Genomic DNA, 13,564 nt, shown 5'->3' with positions numbered 1-13,564 from the left:
AAGAGTGATACTCTTTTAATGTCGAGTTGGCTTGACACTGGTCACTTAAGCGGAGAAATTAGGTATTTGGTGTATTAAAGCTGTGTTGGTCAGTTGCGTTGTTGATTGTTGGACGTGAAGTTGTTTTTTGAATTTCTGGTTGAGAAGAAGGTGGAAACTGCGCGTGGATATATTGATTCTCAGTTCTTAGCGGAGACCAAATTGGACCTGTTCAAATGGAGAAAGTCAGTAAAAACAAAAAATGGAGATAGGAAAAGGTTAACATAAAGTGAAAGGACGCTTACCTCGCGCTGCGGTGTGTGTAGTATAGCTGATGGTGTGCGATTGGTGGCGGGGAGAGAAGTGTGGGCAGAGAGGAGGGCAGGCGCGTGCGGGTTAGGAGGGGGTTAGGAAGAGTGGGGGTGGTTTGGGGTGAGGTGGGGGTGGGGAGCTTTTTAAGGCGGGGCTGAAGGGTGCGGGAAAAAGGGTAATTGTCTCGGAAAAGTACCTTTGATTAGACTTAGGATTGAGTTTTGGTTGGCTGCATTATTGTTTCTGAGGAAAGTGATGAATAGATCGAAGAGTATGTTGGGTTTCTCTGAGATTTCATTGAGATTGTGACTGGCGTTGAAGTATTGGTCTAGGTGTATGTAGTAATTTTCCATTATGTTGAGTAAAGGGCCCTTGTTTGTTAATTCGAGGATGTCCATGTCCTGTTCGATATTGGTGAAATTATGGTTATAATCATGCATGTGTTGGCCGATGGCTGAAAACCTGTTGTATTTTATTGCATTAGTGTGTTCGTGGTATCTGGTATTGAAGTTTCTACCGGTTTGTCCGATGTAGGATTTTTCACAGGTGTTGCATTTGATCCTGTAAACTCCTGATTTTACAAAACTGCTGGTCTTGTTGATGTGTGAAGTATTGTGTAAGACGTTCGTGTTCTTATTGTTGGTTTTGAAGGCTATTTTAACGCCTTGTTTCTTGAAGATATTGGTTAACTTGTAGATATCATTGTTGAACGTGAAGGTGGAAAATATTAGAGGTTTAGTCACTTCTTTTTTGAGGGTAGTTTTAGGGCGATGTTTGTGTTTATTGATTATCCTGACATCCACGAGCACCCCACTAGTACTTTGTTCAAAACTTGTTTGTATATACATTATTATTTACTACTCACCTGTACCATACTAACATTTCTCATCTCATTACCAAACTTCACTTTATAAATTATAAAATCCATACGATTATTACAGTTAAAAATAACATGTTTTTAGGATTCTACAAAATACTTATGTATGCTTTAATATGGCTGATGATGACCCCTAGGCGGGTCGAAACTAGTTCCATGTAATTTATAACATTGTAAATACATATTAGTACTGAATAGGTGGAAACCTTACTGTGTTACTATTCATATGTTATTCTCAGTTCAGTACGGACCAACAACATGAAATTCATAACCCTTGATGATTTACGAGTAACTCGTATACGAGCGCTCGTATACGAGTAGGAAACGCGTTTACATTTATGGTGCTTACTCATATAAGAGTACAGTTTCCAATATGGCTCCAAGCAGACGAAAACGTCTTGCTATGGCTGGTATCTTGCTGTTGTGTTTTAAAACAAGACAACAGAATGAAGCGAAAAAGTCAGGAGCTTTTGGGTTAAAGAATCCTTGAAGAAAAGACCCGTTTTTGGAATACAGGAACATTTACTAGTTGATTTATTAAACGAGGGAAAAGATGGTTATAGAGACTTCTTAAGGATGGATTTTAGTACATTTGAAATGTACCTTTTGGTAAGTGGACGAAATTACTTTTATAATACCGGTACCGATATGCTAAATACTGGCATATTATTAGTAATTAATTTTTTCTAGGTTGCCCCTCATATCCCCAAAGAAAACACTCAGATGAGAAGTTGTATCAATTCTCAGCTGCAACTGGCAGTGACTCAGATTTTTAGCTACTGGAGATAGTTTCAAATCATTAGAATTCTTGACGCGTATATCAGCCTCAACTATTTTCTTGTTCATTCCAAAAGTTGTTGATTTTCTTTTTAACTAGATCCGTAGTTGTGTTTAACTTCATAGGCCTTATTTCTCGCATTGATGTCCCGATATTGAGAACACTTAACATTCCACAGGCACTCCGCTCTGTAGTATAAATTAATGAACTCCTCCAGATTTTCACGAGACATCCTGCAGTATTTAGTCTCCGCCATTTTTAAAACAGTCTAACTCGGATGCAAGTCGGAAGCCTCTCTACTTTGACTGCTATTCGTATACGAGCTACGAGTATGTATGAGTCATCGTTTACATTTACGATTTCTTATCCGAGTCAGTCCGAGTAGCCTACTCGTATAAGAGTTACTCGTAAATGTAAAGCCGGCTTAACTGTTGTGAAATTCAAATGAAAAGGAAGGAGAAGGGAGGGGAAGGTCAGAAGGAGAGGGGGTTGGGGGAGGGGGTTTAAGGTGGGGCTGAAGGATGTGGGAAAAAGGATGGTTGTTGAGAAAATGTGCTGTGAATATTATGAAAAACTGAATTATGATTTGTTGGTTTGACATTGCTGAAAATGGGAATTAGAAGGTCAAAAAGGATATTTGGTTTTTCTGAAATTTCATTAAGATTATGATTTGGGTTGAAATATTGATCTAAATGTATGAAGCAGCTTTCGGTAATGTTAAGGAGGGGTCCTTTACTGATGTTTTTGAGAATTTCCATATCTTGTTTTATGTCTGTGAATTTGTGCTTATAGTCATGCATATGCTGTCCTACAGCTGAAAATTTATTGTATTTCAGGGCATTGACGTGTTCTGAGTACCTTATCTTAAAATTTCTCCCGGTCTGTCCGACGTAAGAAGAATTACAGCTGTTGCAAGTGATCCTGTATACTCCTGATTTTGAATAACTATTGAACTTGTTTATGGATGTGGCATTATGTAAGATTTGTGCATTCCTATTCTTTGTTTTGAAAGCTACTTTTACATCGTGCTTTTTAAAAATGTTGGTGACTTGGTTGATTTGTTCGGTGAAGGTAAAGATAGAAAGAGAGGAGTTGTTTTTCTTATATTTTTTCAAGGTGGTAGAAGGGCGGTATTTATATTTACATTTATATTTACATTGTACTTGCAATTCAATATGGATCAGAACCATGAAGTTTATAACCTATGATTATTGTATGCTAGTTTCCCTTGTTCATTTTTCATCATGAGTGTGGGTGGAGTATACTTTGATATTGTCTAAATGTCCTGTAATAGCCCCTTGTCTTATGTTGTTTGAATGACTCATCTATGATTGGTTTTTCGGTTTTCTTTTGTTGGTCATTTAGCCATGCTTTGTGCCTTTTCCGTACTGCCGTATCACATTCCTCATTCCACCAGGTGTGCTTCTTTCTACTTCTAATAGGAGTAATATCTTCGGCAATGTTTTTCAGTTTATCAATAATCGTTTCCAGTTTGTCGCTTAGATTTGTTTTGGATCTCTCTGAATACGATGCATTATTTATTAAGTAGCTGGGGTTATATTTTTTTCTCCTAGTGGCTTTCGGCAGTATGTATTTCTTTCTTGGGGTTAATTTGATTTTTACCTTTGAGGGTGGTCTGAATCTATGTCCACCCCACAAAGGACTTTGACATTATAGATTTCTTTGTGGTACTTTTTATCTATTTCTACAGGGTCTATCTGAAACTCGCCCATTTTAACATTAGGGCATTTCCAGGTCATTAACTTGTGCGGTTTTCTCTTAAATCTTGTGGTTTCAAGAATAAGCCCATGGTCTATGCTGAGTTCAATTAGTCTTTGACCACTCTTGTTTGTCAATTTATGAGCTGGCCATTTATCTACCACTGTGCAATTCTTTCTTTCTTGTCCAATTTTCGTGTTGAAATCTCCAGGGTTGCGTTCACAAAATACTACTCTCCAACTCTGAGTAAACTCGGAGTTAACCCTATCCGTTCACAAAAGTAAAGAGTTAACTCTACAAGGCATTCAGAAAATTCATTCGAGTTAACTCAGAGTATACTCTTTTTACTCTGCGTAAATAGGTGGGTAGATTTAACTCGACATGCCCAGTAATGCATTCATAAGTGGCGGTGAAAAATATTAACTGCGAGTATATTGACATGGCAATGAATTCAAATTATTTTCTAGTTGTTGACAAAGAAGGGCATTATGTATTTATTAAAGAAGGGGATATTTTCGTTTAAAACAGGAAAAATAGGTACCGTACCAATTTTAATAATCGGCAGAAATAACATGATTTAATTTTTATAAGAATACCCATGTTATGAATGATCAGCTGATTTATTAACCTCAACTTTATGAGATTTCCTTGGTAAATGTATAATACGTAACTTTCTTCATATTTTAATTATATGATCAAAAATACCACACAGTGCATTTATAACTCTCAAGAAATGGCTCTGTACGAATCAGGTGCTAAGAGCCAAATCAACCAGAAGTTTTTTCGTGGGTCTTGCAACGGTCTTCTTCGTTCCCCGATTTTGGATTTAGAAAGTTTAGGGCCAATGACTCTGAATAGAGGTTCGAACGCTGATCCCGGCAGTCGGAAATGTTGTTTAAATTCAGTTTCGTCGTAGTTGTTAACATAATCTTTACAGTTAGTTGTCCTAAATGGCTTATTGTACACCAGTATGGAGCCGAGCTGATATATTGGTATTCATCATCAATGTGATCAGATTGTTCCTACGAGGTAAAGTATAACGGATACTGTTTTAAGGCACAACTTGGTGAGGAAAGTAGTAATAACTCATATAGCACGCTGCTATGAAGAAACTCGCCTGGAAATTAGACATTAAATTCCTTGCAAATGAGGTTATGGTAAAACAAATAACCTTCCTTAATTGATTAGCCATATTCTGTTACTCTGTATTCACTCCAAGCGTTCACGAAATACCGTTACTCAGATCAATCAATCAATCAATCAATCAATCAATACTGATCTGCATTTAGGGCAGTCGTCCAGGTGGCAGATTCCCTATCTGTTGTTTTCCTAGCCTTTTCCTAAATGATTTCAAAGAAATTGGAAATTTATTGAACATCTCCCTTGGTAAGTTATTTCAATCCCTAACTCCCCTTCCTATAAATGAATATTTGCCCCAGTTTGTCCTCTTGAATTCCAACTTTATCTTCATATTGTGATCTTTCCTACTTTTATAAACGCCATTCAAACTTATTCGTCTACCAATGTCATTCCACGCCATCTCTCCGCTGACAGCTCGGAACATACCACTTAAATATCAGATCAAAAATTAGATGGATGGCTTTTCCGGCGTTTGCTCTATTAACCAGCGTTTCGTCTTAGGTCTGACACTAGACTCTTCAGAGTGGACGCTGGTTAATAGAGCAAACGCCGGAAAAGCCATCCATCTAATTTTTGATCTGATTTTTGATATGCTCTATTGGTGGAAAAGAATCTAATTCCCTCCCTGGGAACTTAGAATTTCCACATACCACTTAGTCGAGCAGCTCTTCTTCTTTCTCTCAATTCTTCCCAACCCAAACTTTGCAACATTTTTGTAACGCTACTCTTTTGTCGGAAATCACTCAGAACAAATCGAGGTGCTTTTCTTTGGATTTTTTCCAGTTCTTGAATCAGGTAATCCTGGTGAGGGTCCCATACACTGGAACCATACTCTAGTTGGGGTCTTACGAGAGACTTATATGCACTCTCCTTTACATCCTTACTACAACCCCTAAACACCCTCATAACCATGTGCAGAGATCGGTACCCTTTATTTACAATCCCATTTATGTGATTACTCCAATGAAGATCTTTCCTTATATTAACACCCCAAAAGGAACTTTCACCCCATCAACGCAGTAATTAAAACTGAGAGGACTTTTCCTATTTGTTAAACTCACAACCTGACTTTTAACCCCGTTTATCAACATACCATTGCCTGCTGTCCATCTCGCAACATTTTCGAGGTCACGTTGCAGTTGCTCACAATCTTGTAACTTATTTATCACTCTATAGAGAATAACATCATCCACAAAAAGCCTTACCTTCGATTCCACTCCTTTACTCATATCATTTATATATATAAGAAAACATAAAGGTCCGATAACACTGCCCTGAGGAACTCCCCTCTCAACGATTACAGGGTCAGACAAAGCTTCACCTACTCTAACTCTCTGAGATCTATTTCCTAGAAATATAGCAACCCATTCAGTCACTCTTTTGTCTAGTCCAATTGCACTCATTTTTGCCAGTAGTCTCCCATGATCCACCCTATCAAATGCTTTAGACAGGTCAATCGCGATACAGTCCATTTGACCTCCAGAATCCAACCTTATCAGTTACTCCGTGATACTCTACTCCAACTCTACTCGGAGTCGTATTTTGTGAACGCAGCCCAAGTATTATTTTAACATGGTTGTCAGGGATATTTGATATCTGTTGGTCAAGCTCTTCCCAAAATATTTCAGTTCTTTATTTTTCATGTTTTTGTCATTTGTTGGGGCATTGACATTAATCAATGTATATATTTTGTTCTCTACTTTAATCGTTAAGGTTGCGTTCTTGGGGAATTTGATGAGAAGTACTCCACTGAATCTAATATGCTGGTATGGACCAGGAATCCCATTCCAAATTGGGAGACATTCTTCATTATTCTTTTTCCTGGAGGTCCTTTTTAAAGGCAATATCCTGCACATTCAAGTGGGTCCTGATCTGTGTTCTGAAGTTCCTGAAGGGCTATTATTATTATTATTATTATTATTATTATTGATCCATTACATCTGTTAAGTGTTTCAACTTTCCAATTTTCATTATCAAGTTTATGTTTATTGTTGCAAAGAAAGAGAATTTCCCTGGTTTACTGAATTTAAGTCTGTGTCTGCAGTTTATCTGTTGGGCTACCAGGTGCTCCGACTCGCCACGATCTTCTAAGTGACACCCTACCGTATCCGAATGGTGTCTTTTCTTGGGCCTACGATGTTGTATGTCCAAGCCGGTGGATTCTTTCATTAGAAGACTCTCCATGTTTGGTTCATTGTCTGATCATTGATCAGTGTTCTGACCGTGGTCAGGATTTACAATTCCAGTTGTGATCAGGAAAGGTGATTAATGAAATATAGTATGATGATGAATGAAATTGTGGAGTGTGTTTGGTCCGCGAGAGCCATTTTATTTCGCTCAAGTCTGCCGGTGATCCGGTGAGGACTCCTCTTGGGACACCCCACGTCGGAGTATCACCTCTCCACCTGCTACAACAGCATAGTAGGTTCATGGCTCTGCCTTCTTTTATGGGATCCCTGTGAGAATGTTCTGTGACTTTTACAAGCTAGGAGCTACTTCTGCACATGCAGCTTTTTAGGCCTTCTAGTCTCTGAGATAATTTTATCCACTGAAACCTTTAATTATTCATTCCTTTACAAAGTTCAAATTAGATATTGTTTCTTAATACACAGTTTGCATTGTTTAGGTAGTGTTATATAGATTGCAGAGCATAACTGATTAACAATTAAGACAGTTGTCGGAAGTGATGCAGATCTTATGGTTTCTGAGAAAAGCTTCTTTCAAGTTTTATCAATTACCACTTGTTGTAACATCTCAAGATATCAGGTCATTAATAACACTTCCTTCAAAAGAAAGAAAAAAAAGAAAAAAAGAGAATGGTCTTATGACAACTTCAATTGAAATTCTACTTCAGTCACTCAATGTTTAAAAGATGAGTTTCATATAGTTTTTTTTTTTCTTTCCAAAATCCAGGATCAGCTTTGTATTGAATGAAAAACCATTCACAGAACTCCAGATGGCAGCCCAGATCATCTTTGTGTAGCACTTGCAAAAGCTTTAATCGAAATGATCTGTTTCAAGTTGTGGAACAGGCTTTTTTAAAGTGAAATAATTAATCCCCAGTTCAAGAGACACGTTTCTGCCTGACTGCTGTGGATTAATGACACAACTCGGAGCAATGAGATGACGATTTCCTTCCCATTAGATCTGTGACATTCATTGAGATGTGTTAATATAGCAGTTGTAAGAAATTTAGGACAGTATGCAATACATACATACATCATTATAGACGGTTATACCTTTCAGCGCTCAGTCTGCAATCCTCTGTTAATTTACTAAACGCTGCCACAATCCTCTATTTTGAACTAGTGCTGTGGCCTCATTTAGTTCTATATCTCTTATCTTTAAATCGTTAGAAACTGAGTCTAACCATCATTGTCTTGGTCTCCCTCTACTTGAGGATGGTTGCCCAGTTGTACTTCCTCTTAAAACAATAATCACCACCACCACCACCACCACCACCACCACCACCACCACCACCACCACCATCTCCCTCTACTTCTCTTACCCTCCATAACAGAGTCCATTATTCCCCTGGGTAACCTATCCTCCTCCATTCGCCTCACATGACCCCACCACCGAAGCCGGTTTATGTTCATCCATCGAGTTCCTTCCTAACTTAGCCTTAAGCTCCTCATTCAGAGTGTCCTCCTGTCATTGTTCCCATCTGTTTGTACCAGCAATCATTCTCATGTCTGTTACTTCTAACATATGAATAAGGTATCCTGAATCCACCCAGATTTTGCTCCCATAAAATAAAGTTGATGTGAAAACAGACCGATGGAAAGATATTTTCGTCCGGATGCTGACTTCCATCTTACAGAATACTACTGATCGCAACTGCGAGCTCACTGCGTTAGCTTTACTACACCTTGACTCAATCTCACTATATTACCATTCTGAGAGAACACACAACCTAAATACTTGAAATTGTCTACCTGTTCCAGCTTTGTATCACCAATCTGACATTCATTTCTGTTGAATTTCTTACCTACTGACATCAATTTAGTCTTCGAAAGGCTAATTTTCATACCATACTCATTGCACCTATATTCAAGTTCCAATATATGAGACTGCAGGCTTTTGGCACAATCTGCCATTAAGACCAAGTCGTCAGCATAGGCGAGACTCCTTACTACATTTCCATCTAAGTGAATCCTTCCCTGACACTTTATACCTTCTTGCAGATGATCCATGTAAACTACGAACAACAAAGATGAAAAATTACAGCCTTGTCTAATCCCTGTAAATACCCTCAACCAAGAACTCATTCTACCATCAATTCTCACTGCAGCCCAATTGTCAACATAAATGCCGTTGATCGATTTTAATAATCTACCCTTAATCCCACAGTACTCCAGTATGGCGAACATCATTTCCCTTGGTACCCTGTCATATGTTTTCTCTAGATCAACGAAACATAAACACAACTATCTATTCCTCTTGTAACATTTTTTAATTACCTGGCGCATACTAAAAATTTGATCCTGACAGCTCCTCTGTGGTCTAAAACCACACTGGTTTTAATCCAATTTCCTCTCAACGACTGATCGCACCCTCCCTTCCAAGATGCCAGTGAATATTTTGCCTGGTATACTAATCAGTGAGATATCTCGATAGTTGTTGTAATCCTTCCTGTTCCCTTGCTTATAGATAGGTTCAGTTACTGCTTTTGTCCAATCTGAAGGTACCTTACCAACACTCTGTGCTAATCTTACTACTCTATGGAGTCATTTCATCCCTGCCTTCCACTATACTTCACCATTTCAGGTCTAATTTCATCTATTCCTGCTGCTTTACGACAGTGGAGTTTATTTACCATCCTTTCCACTTCCTCAAACGTAATTTCACCAACATCATTTTCCTCCTCCTCATGAGCTTGTCTATTCGCAACACCACCAGGAAGATTTACTTTTGTGTTGAGAAGATGTTCAAAATATTACCTCCCTCTCCAGTGATTCCCTGGGATCTACTATGAGTTCACCTGAAATACCCAAAACACTGTTAATTTCCTTTTTCCCTCCCTTTCTAAGATTGTTTATTACTGTCCAGAAAGGCTTCCCTGCTGCTTGACCTAACCTTTCCAGGTTATTACCAAAATCTTCCCACGACTTCCTTTTGGATTCAACAGCTGTTTGTTTCGCTCTGTTTCTTTCATCTATGTACAATTCCCTGTCTGCATCGACCCTTGTTTGGAGCCATTTCTGATATGCCTTCTTTTTACGTTACTTCTTTTTACAGTATGCAAAGCAAGGATTATTTAGAGGCAGTTGAATACCATATGATCATTTAGGATAAGAGAGAGAAAATCACTTTAGTTTTCAATTTAGTACAGACAGTTTTAGTTTATTGTGCTTTGGTCATTGAAATATGTCCCAGAAAATATCTCTTGCATCACTGAACAGTCCACGATATTTAACTCAAAAGACATGTAAATGTAGCATATAATTGCAATATCTGTTGCTCACCCACAAACGAATGAAAGAATGTTTGTTCAAGAAAGGGCATTGGCATCTTAGTTTATATTATAGACACTAACCTTACTAGCATGCCCTTTCAGTGATATATGCTTGAATCTTCCTTGGTATGCAATCAGTCAGCCCGTCAAGGGTTTGTTATAGAAGCTGTGCAGGTTTGTTATTCCTTAGTTTAATGAATCAGAACTTGAGAAATGCTGTGCCTTGATAACCAAGACTTCAGTGTCCTGGTATTCTGATCTTCATGGTATTTGGGTAATCATTATCATTGTTTAAGAGGAAGTACAACTCGGCAGCCATCCCCAATCTTCACCCTGTGTATCAGTGGTGGCTCGTGGCTGTAAAGTATGGTGAATAAATTTCCAATTTCCTTGAAATCGTTTAAGAAAAGGCTGGGAAAACAACAGATAGGGAATCTGCCACTTGGGCGACTGCCCTAAATGCAGATCAGTATTGATTGATTGAATGATTGATATTGATTGAAGAGCTATAACCCGTTCGGTTTCGAGAGACAGATTTAGGAACTTCTTTATTGCTTTATTTGCTTACCCTCCAGGGTTGGTTTTTTCCTCAGACTCAGCGAGGGATCCCACCTCTACCGCCCCAAGGGAAGTGTTTGGAGCGTGAGACATTGGGTCGGGGATACAACTGGGGAGAATGACCAGCACCTCGCCCAGGCGGCCTGACCTACTATGCTAAACAGGGATGGGAATTGATAGGCAAGGACGAGGGAAGGAAGCGGTCGTGCCCTTAAGTTAGGTACCATTCCGGCATTTGTCTGGAGGAGAAGTGAGAAACCACGGAAAACCACTTCCAGGATGGCTGAGGTGGAAATCGAGTCCACTTCTATTCAGTTGACCTCCCGAGGCTGAGTGGACCCCGTTTCAGCCCTCGTACCACTTTCAAATTTCGTGGCAGAGTCGGGAATCGAACCCGGGCCTCCGGGGTGGCAGCTAATCACACTAACCACTACACCACAGAGGTGGACAAGATTTAGGAATTACGTGTTGTTTTTGGTTGTTTTGTACTCGTGCCTCGTACTTGTGACTGGCGGAGGGTCCAGCACTTGACCACGATTTATTGAATTTAATGTTTCGTCATGACCACGAAAAGCTAGTTCTTGCTTACTTAAATAGAGCACTGCATCAATTACCAACTGAAGGAAAAGCCTGTTTAAATGTACATTTTTATTAAACTGTACAGTTACAATATACAGTCTGGCATTTTCCTTCAGGACATCAGAGATCATATTTTGGTTTGTTTCCAATGTCTTCAAATCTAGTTGCCATATTATATGTTCTACAGAATCTGAGTGCTTATGTGAAGAACGTGTTATGTTCAAAAGGGCTGAAAATCCTTCTTTATTTTTATTGATAAAAGGCAAGCAGGCCCAACAAAACAACTTCTGTAGAGCTGGAGAGGAGCAGAACCTTGGAAATTCCTTAAACCACGATCATTTGAAACTAAGATTGTAAGATTTACTGGAATGTTTCACTTCTTTTATAGCACAAATCTGCAGTGATTCAGTAGGGTGATCAAAACGTAGAACTTCATTCTGATCTTCGTTTCTCCAACGTGAAAATGGTGTTTATAATAAAATAAACACTATGTCATAAATAGAATACATGTTTAAATAAAACAGCACAACACTACGAACGAAGCACAATGCGTAAGTACTCGTACTTCACACAGGATGACGCACGGAAGACAAAACATTCCGATCCTCCGACAACTTCACTTGCACATTCTGCTATGTGGAAAGTATGCAGGTGACGTCATGGTTGTCATGGCAACCGCCAAGGCCAAGCGTTAGGAGGGAGCACTTGGGAGGTAGAGGCAGCTGCGGAATCTCTCGTCTTCACTCAGTCTCACGCGCCGTACTGTGGTCGACAGCCGGCACTTTCGTGAGTTCCCCTGGTTCTCATCAAGCGATGCAAGCTCTTGGTGCTCCAAACGCCGTACAATAAAACATTTTCTTTCCGTAAAACCAACAAATGTCATAAGAAAAATAAATTTAAGTAATTCATTATGGTAAAAATAAGTGGTGAAGTGGCACTTCACCTACTTCACCTGAAAAGCCGCCCCTGCTGTGTATACCTATGTAAAATTCTTGTCTGGTGGTGGTGATTATTATTTTCCCATGTAGAGTATGTGTGCAGCTATGGAAAGATAATATAATCCAAAATCAGCAGTTGCATTAAAGAATGTGCTATAAGCTTTATTCTCTTTGTTTCCAGGGAAGGCGTAGTGTCCAATTGCCCTGTCAAGCCAGGTAAAGGTTCAATGGTTAACGTGGGTCTACTCAGAGATGTTCAAGTAGACCGTTGCCTGACTCCAGGACTGCGTGTGACTGTTAAGTTGCTCCCATCTCAACCAGGCTCTCGGAAACTGCATGGTGTAGTTGTATCACCACATCTTCCACGTGCTTCTATCGGTGTATATTGGGGCTACTCAGTGCGTGTGGCTTCGTCTCTCAGCTCAGTTTTCTCACAAGCTCCTTATTCTAATGGTTATGATCTTACGATTGGCACATCTGACAAAGGAATTTCAGTTGATAAATTAAAGAAACGCAACCTGCAACCATATAAACATGCTATAATTGTGTTTGGAGGTTTGAACGGCCTTGAAGCAGCTCTGGAGGCAGATGAACTGCTCAAGGTGGATGATCCAGCACTTCTATTTGATCATTACATTAACACGTGTCCTAAACAAGGATCCCGTACTATTCGGACTGAAGAAGCTATCCTTATTAGTTTATCAACTCTTAGAACCAAGTTAGTACCAGAATTACCACCTAAAGATGGTGTTTCTGATTAGAAATGTATTGCAAAAGTGGAGTATTTAGAAAAAAGAACAATTCTAGTATGAAGTTTTATTTTATTTATGTATTCTTGATTGCTGGTCCATCAGTTTCATTTTAAGCCCTTTTTGTAGTGAATTTAACATAGTAGGTCTACTCTTTCCTATCCGTTTTAATGTCCTGGTAACACTTCAGTAGTAAAAATGACTACTGTAATATTTTTGAATATCCATGCTTGTGAATGGTCCCTGTGCAGGTCATTGGGACCGAAATTATGGACAAATTTTTGAAGGGCGTGAAAGTTTATCTCTCCACGTCTTATGAGGTCAACGTGTAAAAGTTCTTTGGTAACACATTTGGTGTTTACCTTTCAAAATTACATGATTAAAAATCTGTCATAGGCCACTAAAGAGTTCCTGTTTCTCTGCCATTTGGTAATGTAAGTCCAAACTTAGGAATTGAGATGCAGGCAGTGTTAAAAT

At 39.0% G+C, this 13,564-nt stretch overlaps 1 protein-coding gene across 1 annotated transcript in view; it reads left to right on the top strand.

Annotated features, from left to right (window-relative positions):
- LOC136862874 (putative methyltransferase C9orf114) overlaps positions 1-13,151 on the top strand; it is a 73,521-nt gene extending 60,370 nt beyond the window's left edge. Inside the window, exon 3 of the mRNA XM_067139148.1 lies at positions 12,520-13,151. Within this exon, the coding sequence (XP_066995249.1) occupies positions 12,520-13,099 (580 nt within the window). The 3' untranslated portion in view covers positions 13,100-13,151. The remainder of the gene's footprint in view (positions 1-12,519) is intronic.
- Positions 13,152-13,564: the final 413 nt, after the last annotated feature.

This window comes from Anabrus simplex, chromosome 1 (genome assembly GCF_040414725.1).
Source record: "Anabrus simplex isolate iqAnaSimp1 chromosome 1, ASM4041472v1, whole genome shotgun sequence".
NCBI lineage: Eukaryota > Metazoa > Arthropoda > Insecta > Orthoptera > Tettigoniidae > Anabrus > Anabrus simplex.
The sequence above is the reverse complement of the archived record's forward strand: the minus strand, read 5'-3'. Positions and strand labels throughout refer to the sequence as shown.